This window comes from Lathamus discolor, chromosome 6 (genome assembly GCF_037157495.1).
Source record: "Lathamus discolor isolate bLatDis1 chromosome 6, bLatDis1.hap1, whole genome shotgun sequence".
Taxonomy (NCBI): domain Eukaryota; kingdom Metazoa; phylum Chordata; class Aves; order Psittaciformes; family Psittacidae; genus Lathamus; species Lathamus discolor.
This window is the reverse complement of record NC_088889.1, coordinates 49780856-49796876: the sequence shown is the minus strand read 5'-3', so window position 1 is coordinate 49796876 and position 16021 is coordinate 49780856. Positions and strand designations below refer to the sequence as shown.

Sequence of the window (16021 nt, the reverse complement as noted above, 5' to 3'; positions counted from 1 at the left end):
AACTGTGTAAATTAATTGTAAATGTGGTTTAGGAACCATGCTTTTACGGCACTTCTGCTATGAAATGTTAATAAAAACTACCACAGCTAAACAGAACCATCTCTGTTCTTCAAGAAGTGCAAGTGCTGACAGAGGAGCTCAGGGACCAATCTGAATGTTTTGTTTGTAGCTTGCACAAACAGGAGTAACACAATGGAAGCAGTAAAGCTACTTGAATTGATCAGCTCCCACAAGCAGCTAATTGGGCACAAGAGATTTTCTACTGCCATCAACGCTGGACAATCTTGAGACATGCTGCCAGTCCCAAACTGAGCATGAGAGACCACTGGTGAGCCCTCAGCAGAGGCCGTTTTCAATGTCCTCTGAGAAAAGGCCATGGTTGCCAGCTCAGGGTTTCTCCAGGCGCTGTGGAAGAGCTGTGTTTGCCAAGGGATGGTGGGAGTGAGAAGCAGCGAAAGCCTGCTGCTTGCCCAAGGCGCCTCTCCACCTCCCTATTCTTTTCCACCGTCTCCTGGCATTTATTGCTTTCTGTGCATGCAGAGGCAACTCTGCCAGCTCTGCAAGACTGCGTCCCTGCTCTCTTTTGTTTTAGGCCCGAGAAACTCTTTCTCTCTATCTCTATCTCATGGCTGGGAAGTCACAGGATTTCACCAAATGCTTTCTATTTTGTTCTTCTCTTCCTTCCTCACAGTTTTTCCAGGCATTGAGATGTTGACAAGCAGAGTGTCCTCAAGCATCTGGCCTGAAAAGGTAGAAATCCCGCATAAGGCAAGGAAGGAGAAGCAATTATTTTTCTGTGTCTGGTTTCCACAGCAATGTTCTCCCCCTACTCACCAATTTTTGGATGCTACTTTCAGAGCCTCTTCCAAGAGACACAGAAGGTGGCACAGCATTTTCCATGTTATTGCTTACATCCCAGAGGAGGTGAACATCACACTTTCCTATAACGTCTGTCACAAACAGACATGGATTGTTAGTGTGGAGTGTTTAGAAACAGGATATTGCTGACTTAGAGATCACAGCAGTGTGTTGACAGACAAGGCTTGACCGTAAGTTTCAAGCAGACTTGCCATGGTTTGACAAGCTGGTATTTTGGGAAGTTTTGGGGAAGAAAGTAGGCAATGCAGGAGAGGAAAACCGTGTGGTAGAATTTTACAAGGGGGAGCAGCAAAAACAAACACAAACCCAAATCCAAAAGCAATTAAGTTAGTACCTCTTATCATGAGCAGTGGTTCTCTGATAGCTTCACACACCACTCCCCACATCCAATTTCTCGGCATACAGAAAGGTGGTGTCTGTCCTACCACAGTCTTAGCTCCTTGCTTTCACGTGTAAGAATCACAGCCTTGCTTCCGAGGAAGCTAAGTGGCCTCTGCTTAATGATCCTACTTAGCCATCTTTTTAGTGAAGCTAATGAAGAAGCTTCCTTCTTGTGATATTTACCCTGATCCTGCATGTCCTTGTCTACAGGAGGGAAGAGATGCTTCCAGGAAGCACATCTGGATCACTATGCCCAGCTCTACGTATAGTAAGTAACATGAGCTGACAGCTGGGGAACAGCCAAAAGTAAGTAGCACTCAGTGCACAAGCTCCAGCACCACAGCACACATCAGTCGCATTCATTTTGCAGACAGCAGCCCTGGGGAGTATGGGGTGCAGGCTACCATGCTGGTTATATGAGCTCAGCATCAGACTGCATGCAAACAAGTCTCTTCCACATGCAGTGACTGGCTTTAGCACAAACTAAACCCTCTCCACCCCCATGCAGATTAGCAATCCATACATAAACCATGCCAACTTGGATTTCCCTCTGAGTACAGTCCTGGTGTATACTCATTGTAGACTAATAACCTGAGAAGCTGGAATTTATTATACAACCTCACGTGTGACAGGTGTAGGATACTAGCAGTTATCATGCTTTACTGCTGGCCAAGACACATATAGCATATATAGATACAACATATAGCAGATGACTTCTATAAAGTATGTCCATGTTTGACCCAGCTGTTTAATCCTGAACAGACCTTGAGCAGTTAGCAAAGGCTGGATCCTGCAAAGTTTTCTAGCTCAGAAGCCCAGAGACAGGAAGACATTGCCCAAAACTGCAGGGAGGGGACATGATGCCCTGGGGCATCCTTCTAGTCTTTTGGTTTTGGGAGTCTTGAGTAAAGCAAAGCAGTGGAAGCCAAAAGGGTTTCAAAGATAGATGCCTGAGGGCACTTTCTTCCAAACAGCTCTGAGGAAATCCAGACCCTAGATGAAGAGAAGCAGTTGCCAAGGCCTATTCCTTCCCTCGGTTTGAAGTCTAATGCGCACAGACGTCTGTTACGCAAAACTGAAAAACTATTAACATTTTTGGTTTTAATATATTTATGACATGCATATACATTGATTTTGTTAAACATCCGCATGTCCAGATACGTATACATCTGGCTCCTACGTTCATTTGATCTTCATCTCATACCCTGGAGTATGAGCCATTTATTCCCTATTTGGCAAATTTTGTTGTGGCAGGAACACTGCCATTTTTGTTGTAGAAACCTTTACTCTTTGATGTTTTTCTCCAGGAGAAACACAATGTGGAGGAAAACCCTGAAAAACAGTGAGGGAATGGTCCTCAAAATGACTGAATACCAGCACGAGAGAGGAGTGTGAGGTCTGTGGGGGTTGTTTTTTCCTGAAACAGCACTTGTTTTCCAAGCACACCTCTCTCCATCCGTAAATATGCATGATAACATCTGGCATCAAGAAGAAGACAGACAGGACAGTACGCTACTTGAATACCTAAGGGACTAGGCAATTCGTGCTTGTACCCACACCAAAACAGCAGCATTGTCAGAAAGAGATCCCAAAGGGTAGCCGCTGGGAATGAAGGATTTGTACAGAGAAATGATGGTCACGTGGACATGAGCTGTCTGCATTCAGATATCTGTTTAGTATCACACAGCAAACCTCCTTAGCAAAAGCCATCTAGGTTAGTTGCTGTATATAGGAATACTGTTCTGCTAAAGATTATATATGCACGGTCTGTAAAAGTGTGTTTCGAGGTCCTTTACAATACAAAAGGCACTATGGGAAGCTGCATTTTTTTCTTGAGGACAAAATATCCCAGTCTTTGTATGCCCTGGTTTCCAAGTGATTTTGAATTATTAAAATAAAGAAGAAAAATGAGCAATGTTTTGTTATTTGTCTTCTAAGTGCTAGATGCTCAGTGGCCATTTAGGCATTTCCTAAACCTTGATTTATAGCACCTGTATCATGACAGACTGACATACAGTATTTGGCATTACCTGAACCTTGATTTATAGTATCTGTATTATGACATACTGACATATAGTATTCTGAATTAAGACAGATAATGTCCTCCTGATTACCTGGTAGCACTATGAAGCCAATAAGATAGTTCAAATGAGGGTGGTCTAAGTCTTCATTAAACATATCAGTCACATAAATTGTATCTCTATTCCCACTTTCCCACTTACTTACACTGTCTGAACAGATGCAACATATGTGCCTCCCGTTTCGATGTACTGATCTATTCCCTCTGAACTCAAGTGACCTACATTCAGCCTTTTTCTCCCAGTGAATCACAACTGTCTAGAGTGACAGATGCTGCCACAGATATTTTCACAGAGGGAAAAGCAACTTTAGACCTCATAAGCTGCTAACGTAGTCAGCAGTTACCCAAGTTACCCAGTGGACTAGCTCCCCAAGAGGTATGCAGAGGTCAGATAGCACTGAGGACTGGGCACTGCTCACCCAAAGCATTCAAATGCTTAATTATACTAAGCTTGGGGCTCATTTTCTTTGCCTTCAAGATCATGCTGCAAGGGCTTTTTGCTAAGGCTAGAGAAAGGAAGTTGGATTGCCTTTTTAATCATTCATCCTCAAGAGTTAGAGCTTTAAACCAGGATTAGAAGATTAAGAATAAAATAGTGTGGGTTTGCCACGAGCCAACATTCACATTCTGCAGAAATACTGCGCACGTGCGCAGCTGAGCCAGGACGACAAGGGGACATTTCACACCCCCACCAAGGACAAACCCAGCCCCACAGCAGGAGGTAGGAATCTCTCCCCACTTTCCAGCAAGGAAAGATTTTTCCCCAACATGCTTCTCTAAGTAGATTTTGCTCAGACAGGAACGATTTTGAATATTATCCAATTCCTCACCAACTCTCTTCTCTCTCCCCATGTTAATCACCAGATAGATGCTGCTACAGCCTCTCACAGATGGCTGCACCGCGCAGGTGGGAAGCACGGCACATCCTGCAGGCAGAGCCGGGTGGCAGACTGGCCTCAGGAAGCCACACTCCTGCCTTTGTGCCAGCTGGGGTACCACACTGCTCCTGGAGCCTGGCCCACCGCCCCAGAGCCTGCGTGGAGCTTGTGTTCCCAGGAAAAAACACTCGGGCAGGACACAACCTGGACGAGTGAGGTAATCACACAACGTTCCACACAGCTCTTCCTCACATTAGCTTTGGGACATCACACAGAAAGGCTCTTGGCAGGACTCGCTGGTTGAGAGTTAGCCTAGCCCAGTCCAAAAATGCAACTTGTCTGTAAACCAACAACCAAACTAGCATTTAACAGGGTGACTTATACGTAACTCCTCATGCTGCTGTTGAATCCTGACCTGGTTTCTTAGAGAAGTTCAAGAATGACCTTCAGCTTGCAATGCAGACTTGTATTTTGGAGGTTCTAAGCATTCTGTAGTGGCAATAGTGATGGATCCATGACTTATTGCAAAAATGAGTCCTTCTGCACAAGACCTTGTTCACTCAGATATTCTCTCTCTGTGCATTCAGCCCTGAGGCATGCAACATTGTCTTCTAATAGAGGAAAATCTCATTTGTCAGTAAAGATTTGAGAGTATCAGGCTGTTGGCATTTTGTTTAGGAGCCAAACGATGCTCCATTTTAATTGATTAATTTTTCAGTTACTGTATTGCTCCAATTCCAGAACTCAGCAATCAATTTGAACTGACAAGACCCTCAGAGCCACGCTCGGCTCCTGCTCGGGTCTCCATTTGCAAAGGCATTAAATTCACTTCCCAATAGCAAATTTAATCAAGGATGCATACCAATGAAGAATCATGCAACAGGCTCATGTATGCCTGTCAAATAGAAAAAAACCCTGTGTTATGCTACATGGGCCTCTGTCATTGTAGACTTCAATCACATTATTAACAGAGGCCTCCACAACAGCCTCTCTTGCTCTGCTATTTATTCACTGTCAACAAGGAAAGAGCTGGGCTCATACAGAAGAGCAGAACCACTGAAGCGGGCATCACAAGAATACATTCAGGACAGGTATGGTCAAAACCACTGCTCAAGGAAACACAGCTCTCCCCATGCACAAAGCACCGTGATCCCTCACGCAGCCACTTGTCTCATTCTGCAGGTGCAAACTGCAGCAAAACAAAGTCAATGATCGTGATGAGCAGCAAGAATCTTTAAAATAGATTACTCTATCAATCCCCATCCAATCCAAAAGGCAGCCACCATCTCACTCCACGCACGCAGTGCTCACAGTCCTGTTGTGAGTCACATGAGGATGCAGCTCTTGGGTTCCACTGTTAGGAGAACTCACAGCTTTTCTTCTGAAAGGATGATTTTTGCCTTCATGGTTGCAGAAGAGAAGCCTGGATACCTAGGCATTCAAAACCCACAAAGTGAAGATAAAGGACATAAAACTTGATTTTCAAATGGTTGAGTGTTTGTGGTCAGCAATAACACTGCTACGGAAACCTTAGGCTCTAGCTGGTTTTCGGCCTGAGTGAACCATAGGTCTGATCAGGCAGATTATGTGAGCTGCTGGTTTTGAGTTCATTTTTTAAAAGATATGCCTGACATTTTTTTCTGTAACTGGTCCGGTTTTGCCCAACTTTCATTTTCAGAAAGCTCCCAGAGCCTTGCAGCCCAGTCTCCCTTCCCTCACACCACATGAAGACCGTACTCCTGATAGCTTACCTCATCACACCTGGCTGGCTCACAACCCAGCCACCAGCTCAGCAGTTGCCGCTCTGTGAGCAAGTTTTCAAACTCAAAGCTCATGCAGTGGTGGTAACAAAAATGTGGGTGCCCGTTTCTGACAGCTGGGGCTGTGATGCTAACCTTTTGCTTCCCAGAGCCCGACTCCAAAAGGACACCAGCGCTGTGATGGCCAAAGAATCTTGCCTGGGACTTCAGCAGCCTTCCTAAATATGAATGAAAGCTAAACTAGACACATTCAGTCCTGTCCCAGCTCCATGAGAGCCACAGGGCTGCTCACGAGGATGAGCTCTGCTCAGCGAGATCTGCTTTTCTCTTCTCCGCCAAGAGCTGCATGAAGCCCAGAGGCTTTGTTTGTGTTTAGAAGAACACAATGTAAAAGTCTAAATGTGCTGTAAATTACTAGTGAAATCCAGTGGCAAAATTCCCAGTGACATCAGCAGGACAGGATTTCAGCCACAACAAACATATAAACAGAGGGAAACAAACACACAGAGAGCATTCATTGAGGCCCCAGTTTTCCTCTATCTTTCAGTTTTTCACACTCATGATTTTATTATGAGCTATTGGTAAAATCAAACTGCTTAACACACCCACCTGCTCCTTCTTCCAAATCTCTATTTGCCCTGGAAAATAGCTCATGTTTAGAAACCATTTTAACTAATATGTTGTTAAAAAGCCTTCATTACCCAGAAGACAAATACAGTATACATTTCTAGCTGGAGGTTGCAGTGGCAAGATAAAGATTAAATGCAATACAGCTTGTCAGAGACATGGGGTCTGTTACACAATTCATTTTCTCCCAAATAGAAAAAGATGTTGAGACATTCTTCACATTTCTGGCTCACTCTTGTTGGGCTTTATCATCTCTGGCTCCAGAAGGGAACATAGAGAGGACCGAACACGAACAAAGGAAATATGCTGAGACATTTGTTCTGTTTAAAAATATTTCATAAAACTAAAAGCAGAGCTGTGCTTGCAAGAGTGGGGACAGACAGCACCAAAGAGATCACAAAATAAACAAAACACACACCCCCCAAACCAGAAAACCAACCACCCAAAAACTTGAAAGAGCTGTTATAGACAGGGAACAAGATGCATGAGGCTTACCCTTACGTGAAATGAAAGGTAAATGTGAAACAGGAATTAGCCTCTAGTTCCGCATTACAGAGTATGTACGGTATAAGCATTTCATATTGCAGCTGGTTGGATGTAAAAGGTGTTCTCTATGAGTCTGAACATGACAGGCCTATGGATTGACAGCTCCCAGGCAGTGTATTCACCTGCACACCCTACTGCAGGCAGTCTATCCCTGCCATGCTGCAGCTGGTCTGACCAGCAGCGCACCCAATGCCAATAAAGAGCAACACTCTTTAGCAGAGCAGCACCTCCTACTGAAAACACAAACAAACAAACAAGAGAACGTTTTAACAGTTTAAGTCTCATTTTTGACCAGCACAAAGGCACCTGCTGGGGAGATCTCGGCAGCCACAGCGTGTGAGCCAGAGCACGCACAGCAGCTCTCGTGCCCACGGAGTAACGCTCATGGCTCAGGATCCAGTCCGTTGCCAGGATGGCATTTTTCATTCTGTCTCCCTAATTAACAGATGTTTAAGCAACATGAGCTGATGAAGGGGCTCTTCACTATCTGACGATGGATATATCACTTTATACAGCTTTTGCCCCTTCCCCCTCAGACCAATATTAAAAGGAATATTTAAGGTTGTATAGTCAAGCACACAGCAAAGCTATCTGCATGCATGTCCACTACAAGCATTACATGGCAAGACTGCACATAATTACATGCCAACAAGCTCCCTGACACAGGAGATTGAGACCCTTGGAGTTCTTCCCTGGCTTCTCTGAACCACATGTGAAGTAGAACAGAAACAAGCAGCATTCCAAAAGCATCCAGATCAAGTCCCGAGTGATATCTCACACTCAGCAGCTTCAACAAATTTGAAGCCTGAAGTGGCAGTCAGGAAGAATCAGCCCGCAAGTTGGTACCCAGGGGAGTCAAAGCAGCAGCAAGCCAGAAAGTGCTTCATTACAAGAAGCAGCTTCCTTTTCAGGATCATCCCTCTGAGGGCTGCAGAGAAACAACACCTCTTTTAGGAGGCAGCATTTTGAGCTCTTTTCTCCTCTTCAAATTCATGCCTTCTCAGGACAGGACTTCTCTCAGGAAGCCAAGGTCCTCATAGACCTCTTGGTCATAGCAAGGTGCCCTACACCTCCGTAACTGTCCTGGTGGAAGCTCATACCTTTTTTCTCCTGTCCTATTGCCCAATACTGTTGTGTTTTTGGGGAGATGCTTGTGGAAGGGAAGGTGGCAGAGTTACCAAGACACCCCATGATTTAGAGGGGCTTTGGGAGAACCTGGTCCAACTCAGCCAGAAACTTGAAGCTCTCTGCTGCTGGTACCTTTCACTCCTACTTCACTGATTTTAACACTGCCCATAACAGAGTAAAAATGGAGAACAAGAGTGAAAACAAAGCAAAACCCAAAGCCACTGCACACACAACTAAACTCCATGCCAGGGAAGAAGCTGAGCTGTCATTGGACGTGCTGCTGGAAGCTGCAAATGACACATTATACACAAAATGAACTTGTCTTCCGCAAGTAGTCAAAGTCCTCCCAAAACCTGATGAGAGGCCAAGACGTTCTTAAACTCAAAAAGCAGGGTATTCCAGTGGTAATCCCACAATCAGCAATTTCTGATCAGCTGTAATAGTGCTGGCCCCTCACCTCTCATTGCCTGGATGGCTAGCAAACAAGCAATGACAGACACACCCCAACTGCTCCTAGCCTGCCTCAAGCAGAGGGAGCAGTAGGTGTCATATTTGGAAAGATCCCATGGTGTCATAAACCCACTGTTGCTTCCTTTTACAGCACCATTTCTGTCTCTGACTGCATATACAACCACCAGGGCACAGGCTATAAAGCCCGAGCCCGCAGCTGATACAGAGATCTGTCTACATTTCTAGATGTTTGTTACCATAGCAATACCATAGTAATTTTTAGTTTGTTTTGATGCTTTTGGTCTTTTTAATGCTAGGTTTTTATCCAGTGCAAACAGAGCTAGTTCCCAGTTCTGTGAGAAGGAAATCAACACTTGCAGTGTGCTGCACACGCAACAGGGCCTGCTGCCTGGGAGCAGGACGCTGAGAGGAGATGTTCAGCTCCTGCCTCATGCCCTACTGTGATTACGGGACTCAGCCCACTTCATTCACCAAAGCCATTTCTGATGCCTGCACTCAGCACTGTGTTGCTACCTACCCACGCTGTTGAGTACCACGCTACTGCGCCTCCTTACCTCCTTGGGAGCTCTTGTGATTAGTTTTTCTCAGAACAAGCATCAGATGAGCATCCACTTTCAGCTTCTCACCTAAACAGCTCAGCCAAACGCAGATTTCAAGACAAGAACAAATAATGTAAATCCAACTTTTCCTTTAGTGCTAGAGTCTACTTCCAGGGTCTGGTAATGATCTATAGAAGCCTACAGGTATCATAAGGGTGTTTTCCGGACCTTCCATACCAACCTACATTGGTCAACAGCTTGTGTTTTAGCCTGTCACTCATAGGTTATTCCAAAGAATCTGAAACAGGTTAAACAAGTTGACTGCCAGATATTTACTGCTCCAAATAGCACTAACTGTGGTCATGTTCAGAGTCAAGAACACTCGAGGGAGAACCCTTCCAGAAGCAGGAAGAAAGGTACCCTTTTGCCAGAAGCTTTTACTTTAATTTTTAAGAAAGAATAATTTGGGAAAGCTGACCCTTTAGCAGCCAACGCCTTAACTAGATGGAGCAGAAGAGCTTAGCAGCACACTTTTCATTAGAAACCAGCAGTTAGGTTAAACAATAGAAAACTGTGTCACAGCATCAGATCTTTGTAAGGTGTGTCCATCATAAAATGGAGCTATTTTTGCACACATATCCTCCTGATTTGCTAGGCCTGCACGCTACCCATTTCTGTATGCTGGTTCACAGAGGATAACTGCCCAGTACTGCTCCTGCAAATGAATAGCCAGTCCTTCAGTGCAGGCAGTAGAGGATTGCACAGCAAAGCTAAAGGCCTGGAGATGATACATATCTGTCAGTCATGCCGAACCACAGAATGAATAATTTTATTAAAGGAAATCAGAAAGGTATCTTTCAAAAGTCCACTGATCCTTAATTATAGATTAGGGAAGGAATCATGTTTCTCTGCAGAAAAGTAAGTGACCTTCCTCACCGAAAGCAAAATTGTAGTGTGTGATGGACTGCTTCAGAAATGGTTGCCTTGGAGAGAGCAATTGACACAGACTATGCACCCTGGTGAAGGCAATGCAGTAGCAATGTATATCTCTACATTAACCAGTGTCACACAATTCAAATCCTACTGTGCCAGATCTGAAACATGATGATAGGTGTCAAGAGAAAAGAGATACCTATCTCAGCAAGGCACATTAACTTGGGAATACGGAAACATCTAACAATCTCATGGGTTGAGGTACTACAACTTCACTTCGCCATCACAAGCAAATGCTCATTTATTGCTGTTTCAATCGATGGAGTTGAAAGTGCTCCACTAGTTTTAGATGGTGGAGCCTTAGCTGCAATGCTCAGAGATCACCTCCCACTAAAGAGAGCTCTACAGGCTGCATGTCACTGCTGCCCTGGTGACTTCATCAGAGGATACACACAGGAGTCACCCCATCCTCAATAAGCCCACCCTCACACAAGAAGGGATTGTAACGTGGCTCATCCGAGCTCTTGGATGCCCAAGTCCTGCTGAGGGATGCCCCAGACAAGAGAAACCCCAGAGGAAGGGAGGCAGCTGTGTTCTGGAGCCACCTGCCACCAGCCCTTTCTGCAGAATAGCTGTGGGGCTTTTAAAAGGTGTCCAAGATGGACCTTTGCTTGGCAGGGACAGAAGTGCACCAGCTAAACTGATCAGGTTTGGTCTCTTATTAGGTAGGTATGTCAGTTCCCTTGGTAGATACAGGGAGGCATCCCTCTGACCTCCAATGGTTTTGCTCAGGTCAAATGGCTTGTCACTATTTTCATTCATACTCCTCAGCAGCAGAAAAACACTAGATGTGAATCACTACTTTAAACAAAATAAGAAAATAATTACAAAGATGATGAAAATCTTCTGTACAAAAAAAAAAAAAAAAAAAAAAGTCTCCTTAAGTTATCCCAATTAAAATATCATTACAGCATGCACTCATAGCTGGGCTGCAACATGAACCTCAAGGCTGTCAGTATACACCCACACAAGTAACACACACGCATCTCCCAGACAACTCTGTTCAGAAACTGCACGTAACCACACCTCAGGTTTCCTAAAGAAAATTGATTGTTCCCTTCTTTCCTCATCTAAAAGTAAGGAAAATCTGCAGGGATGTTTAAAGAGCTGCTGTTCTCTGCAGTCTAAAGTGCAGAGGAAGAAGCACAAGGAAACAAAGTCGGTCCTATCTTGCCATATTGCAGTATACTTCCCCTCCAAATTGACTTTTTTATCCATCCTGCCTGGCACCCTGCAAGCTCTCCCCATTCCATGTCACACAGATGCACTGAGTCAGAGGCTGTAAGGCTTTTCTATCTCCAGGTTAATACTCACCCTCTGGGTTATGGAGCCAGCATGTAGGCCAATGGCTCAAACTGCAAGGATATTTCACGCAAGGCTGCTCCAGGAGCCCTTGGGGCTGAATTGAGAGCTGATAGTCCAAATAACACCTTAACACCCAGTCCCCCCACCCAGCGCTGAACTGAGTGCAACATCTCCCTGGTAAACGATCATCTTCAGCCTGATAGCATCTTAACAGATGAAAGCTCATACAAGCACTGCATCATCCATCAGATACGCCTGTAACAGATGACTCCTAAGATAATAAAAAGCAATATGCAGAAGCAGTTCCCCAAATGACTAATAAATTTTGGAGGGAAGCAGCAAGTTGGAAAAGCACATGTAGAACATTCATCCCCATCCTCTGTTTTCTTACACATTCATTCACCCCTTCAATCTCTTCCCAGAGCACTGTTTTAACCTGTGTGAAGCAACAAGTTATAAACCAAGAGGGGAAGGAACTCCCTCAACTTCTTTTAGTTGATGATGTCACCCTCCACTGCACACTTCCTTCTTACCAGGCAAGTGACAGTCATCCCTCTCACAGCCCCTGGTTAATATCAAGTTAACAACGAGAATTCTCTTTGCAGTAAACCAATCACCTCCACTCAAGTGCTTCAACCTTGAGTACAAGTATCAGTGGGAAACAGAAGAAAAACGCATTTCCTCAGGGACCACAGTGAGTGACTGGTGCAGGCCAACCTGGCTCCATTAATCCTGTTTCCACCTACACTCCTTCCAAATACAGTTTGCACCCCTCATTGTCTCCTCAGTCCTGCTGGAGGAAGATGACACCTCTACCCCCAAGTCTCTCATGATGTAACAGGGCTCTTGTCTCCTTCCGGTATGGGGCTGTACTGGCTCAGCCCCTGCCTCTTTCATAGCTCAAAAGGGAGGCAGTACTCAGGAGCAAGGAAATACAAACATCATTTGCAGACAGATGGAGGGGCGTTTTGGTAAGACTGGGTTTTCCTGTGATTCTTGACCTCCCAAGCACTGTACCTGGTAGCAGCTGGCAAAATCTGGAGGAGTGGCATAGTAATCTGCAGAGCAAAGTAAGATTAGTGCCTTAACAGAGCAAGAGGAGCAGTAAAATAAGTGCCTGTAGGCTCTTAAATATTCTTGCTTCTTTCTGCAAGCTACCACAGCTGCATGGCTCCAGCCAGATGTTTTGACAGACACAATCACTGATGTTCACAAGACAGCAGCAATGCCTTGCAGAGCCCTTGAGAAGTGATTAACACCCCCTTTCCCTCTCAGCTCAAAGGGAGTACTGCAAGACAGGAAACAGCTTCATAAAACACCTACTTTCAGGTCTACGTAAGTCCTTCATCTGAAAGGCCTTACAAATCTCAAACCCAAAGTATTTATCTTAATTAACTGCTTCCATTCTCCATCAGATACTAATGGTTTGAATGCACCCTTTTTATTTCTTTTTTAAAGAAAAATATTGTGCTATAATTAAAATGCAATAACAACATTCTCTGCCTGGCAATACCCGCTTTAAACACCAGCTTTTATGCTTTTTTGAGCCAGTGAGGCAATTTTACATTACGCACATCTTAAGAACAAACTTTTCTAGAGAAGAGCTGAATCAAATAATTAAATAATTAATCCTCAGTGCTGTACATGAGATCTTACAAGGAGGAATCCAATAAGCTATGGATTGGCAGTAAATTCTTGCCTATTTTAACTGAAATCTCTTCTAAGGGTATGTAACTTGTCCTACAACACACAAAAGATTCTAAAATCGTTAATGTCTGGGCCCACAAACTGCAAGTCACACATTTGAAAAACTGCACAGAAACTATTCTGTTGCAGTACTGTTGGAGAGGAAAAGCGAGTGTTTTTTTCCTGGGCAGAGAAGGCACCATAGCCCCACAAGTCAGTGACTCATCAAGCATAGAATCATAGAATAGTTAGGGTTGGAAAGGACCTTAAGATCATCTAGTTCCAAGCCCCAAGGACGCCTCACCCTAGACCATGTTGCCCAAGGCTCTGTCCAACCCGGCCTTGAACACTGCCAGGGATGGAGCATTTGCCACTTCTTTGGGCAAGCTGTTCCCATGCCTCACCACTCTCACAGTAAAGAATTTCCTCCTTATATCTAACCTGAACTTCCCCATCTAAGTTTTAAGTCATTACCCCTTGTCCTGTCACTACAGTCCCTGATGAAGAGTCCCTCCCCAGCATCCCTATAGGCCCCCTTCAGATACTGGAAGGCTGCCATGAGGTCTCCACACAGCCTTCTCTTCTCCAGGCTGAACAGCCCCAACTTCCTCAGCCTGTCTTCATACGGGAGGTGCTCCGGTCCCCTGATCATCCTCGTGGCCCTCCTCTGGACTTGTTCCAGCAGTTCCATGTCCTTTTTATGTTGAGGACACCAGAACTGCACACAATACTCCAGGTGAGGTCTCACGAGATCAGAGTAGAGGGGCAGGATCACCTCCTTTGACCTGCTGGTCACGCTCCTTTTGATGCAGCCCAGGATACGGTTGGCTTTCTGGGCTGCGAGCGCACACTGAAGCTGGCTCATGTTCAGTTTCTCATCAACCAACACCCCCAAGTCCTTCTCCACAGGGCTGCTCTGAATCTCTTCTCTGCCCAACTTGTAGCTGTGCCTGGGATTGCTCCAACCCAGGTGTAGGACCTTGCACTTTGCTTTCATGAGGTTCTCTAACAATTCCACAACAGTTTGTTCCTCTTCTGAGACTGATAGGCACTGCACATTTGAGAACAATGACAGACAGAAATGCTTGTTCCACCCTCCCTAATTTTGAAATATTCCTTTAAATTCCAAGTTAATGCCCACTTAAACTTGAAAAACATCATACTCTCATGAATAAATCTTCCAGGCGAGACCTTCCATCAGATCGTATTTGGCAGAAGGGGTACTTTCATCCCTAACTTATGACATGAAAGCACGGAAGACAAGAGGGTAAAGAAGATTGCTTAACACTTTAGTCCCAGAAGAAAAGTGCAAGAATTGTGCAGAGCATCTGCAATAGAGCACTCACTGAAGGGCAGCTCTTAATTAAACACATGGACAAACTCTCATCTCTTCTTTAGTAATACCACTAATCACCGAGCTTTTGTGCTCAGGGGACAGAAGCAGCTGAAAATCACAACTTTGACGTTCTGAAAGAGATGGAGTTGGATTTAGCCCTATACGGTGTAGGTATACCCAACTGCTACAACACTGGCCATCTAGTCCAACCCCCCACAATGAGCAGATACATCTTCAACTAGATCAGGTTACCCAGAACCACGTCCAGCCTGGCCTTGAATGTCTCCAGGGACGGTGCACCCACCACCTCTCTGGGCAAGCTGTGCCAGTGTTTTACTACCCTTATTGTAAAGAATTTGTTCCTCTCATACCACTTGAATCTCCCCTCTTTTAGTTTAAAACCATCACCCCTCGTCCTGTAGTAACAGGCCTTGCTAAAAAGTCTTTCCTTATCTCTTTTCTAGGTCCCTTTTAAGAACTGAAAAGCCTCAATAACATCTCCCCAGAGCCCTCTCTTCTCCAGGCTGAACGACCTCAACTCTCTCAGCCTTTCCTCATAGGAGAGGTGTTCCAGCCCTCTGATCATTATCCCTCCTCTCAATCCTCTTCAACAGGTCCGTATCTTTCCTGTACTGAGGACTTCAGAGCTGAACACAGTAATGTAGGTGGGGTCTCACAGGAGCAGAGTAGACGGGCAGAATCACCATCTTTGACCTGCTGGCTATGCTCCTTTGGATGCAGCCAAAGATACAGCTGGCCTTCTGTGCTGCAAGCACACGTTGCTGGCTCATGCCCAATCTTTCATCCACCAGTACACCCAAGTCCTTCTCCTCTGGGGTACTCTCAATCCCTTCATCCCCAACCTGTACTGATACCAGGGGCTGCCCTGACCCAGGTGCAGGACCCTGCACTTGGCTCTGTTGAACCTCATGAGGTTTGCATGGGCCCACTTCTCCAGCTTGTCCAGTGATGAATTCTTCTAATAAAGAACCCTGTGCAAATTGCATGCATCTCACCTGAGGGATTTTGTCCAAACCAGGAACTCGATTAGAGAATAAAACTCAGTTGCATAGCTAAGGTAAGCACAAACTGCAGAGATGCTTTTCCTTCTGCTGGGCAGGAGCCAATAAACCATCCCTGGACAACTCATTACTGTTTGCCTCATTCAAGTCACTCATGATAAGTGACTACAGCACTGCAATATGTCACACTTGCAAACAGAGACCTGAGCACTCTCAGTGCTGCATTCCGAAGACACCCCAAAAAGAGAAGTGCCATCCTTGAAGGCAAAGCATGCTGGCACTGTGCATCAGCACTGTATATTGACCTTGCTCTTCCTTAATGCACCTCCCCCCCCAAAAGAGCCATGACTATCTGCACATGCACTGAAGCTCTAGGGAAGGGGTTGTCAG

The 16021-nt window shown here is 45.1% G+C and overlaps 1 protein-coding gene across 8 annotated transcripts in view; it reads right to left on the bottom strand.

Annotated features, from left to right (window-relative positions):
- GALNT16 (polypeptide N-acetylgalactosaminyltransferase 16) overlaps positions 1–16021 on the bottom strand; it is an 82953-nt gene that overhangs the window by 43434 nt on the left and 23498 nt on the right. The window contains exon 1 of one of the 8 annotated variants that reach the window (XM_065686762.1): positions 6114–6267. The exons of 6 other annotated variants lie outside the window; for them this stretch is intronic. Coding sequence is in view for 1 of the 2 variants with exons in the window: in XM_065686757.1 (XP_065542829.1) it covers positions 5970–6053 (84 nt within the window). In the remaining variant the exon portion in view is untranslated. Of the gene's footprint in view, positions 1–5969; positions 6061–6113; positions 6268–16021 lie in introns of those variants that run through there. One more of the 8 variants, XM_065686757.1, reaches the window with a different exon arrangement.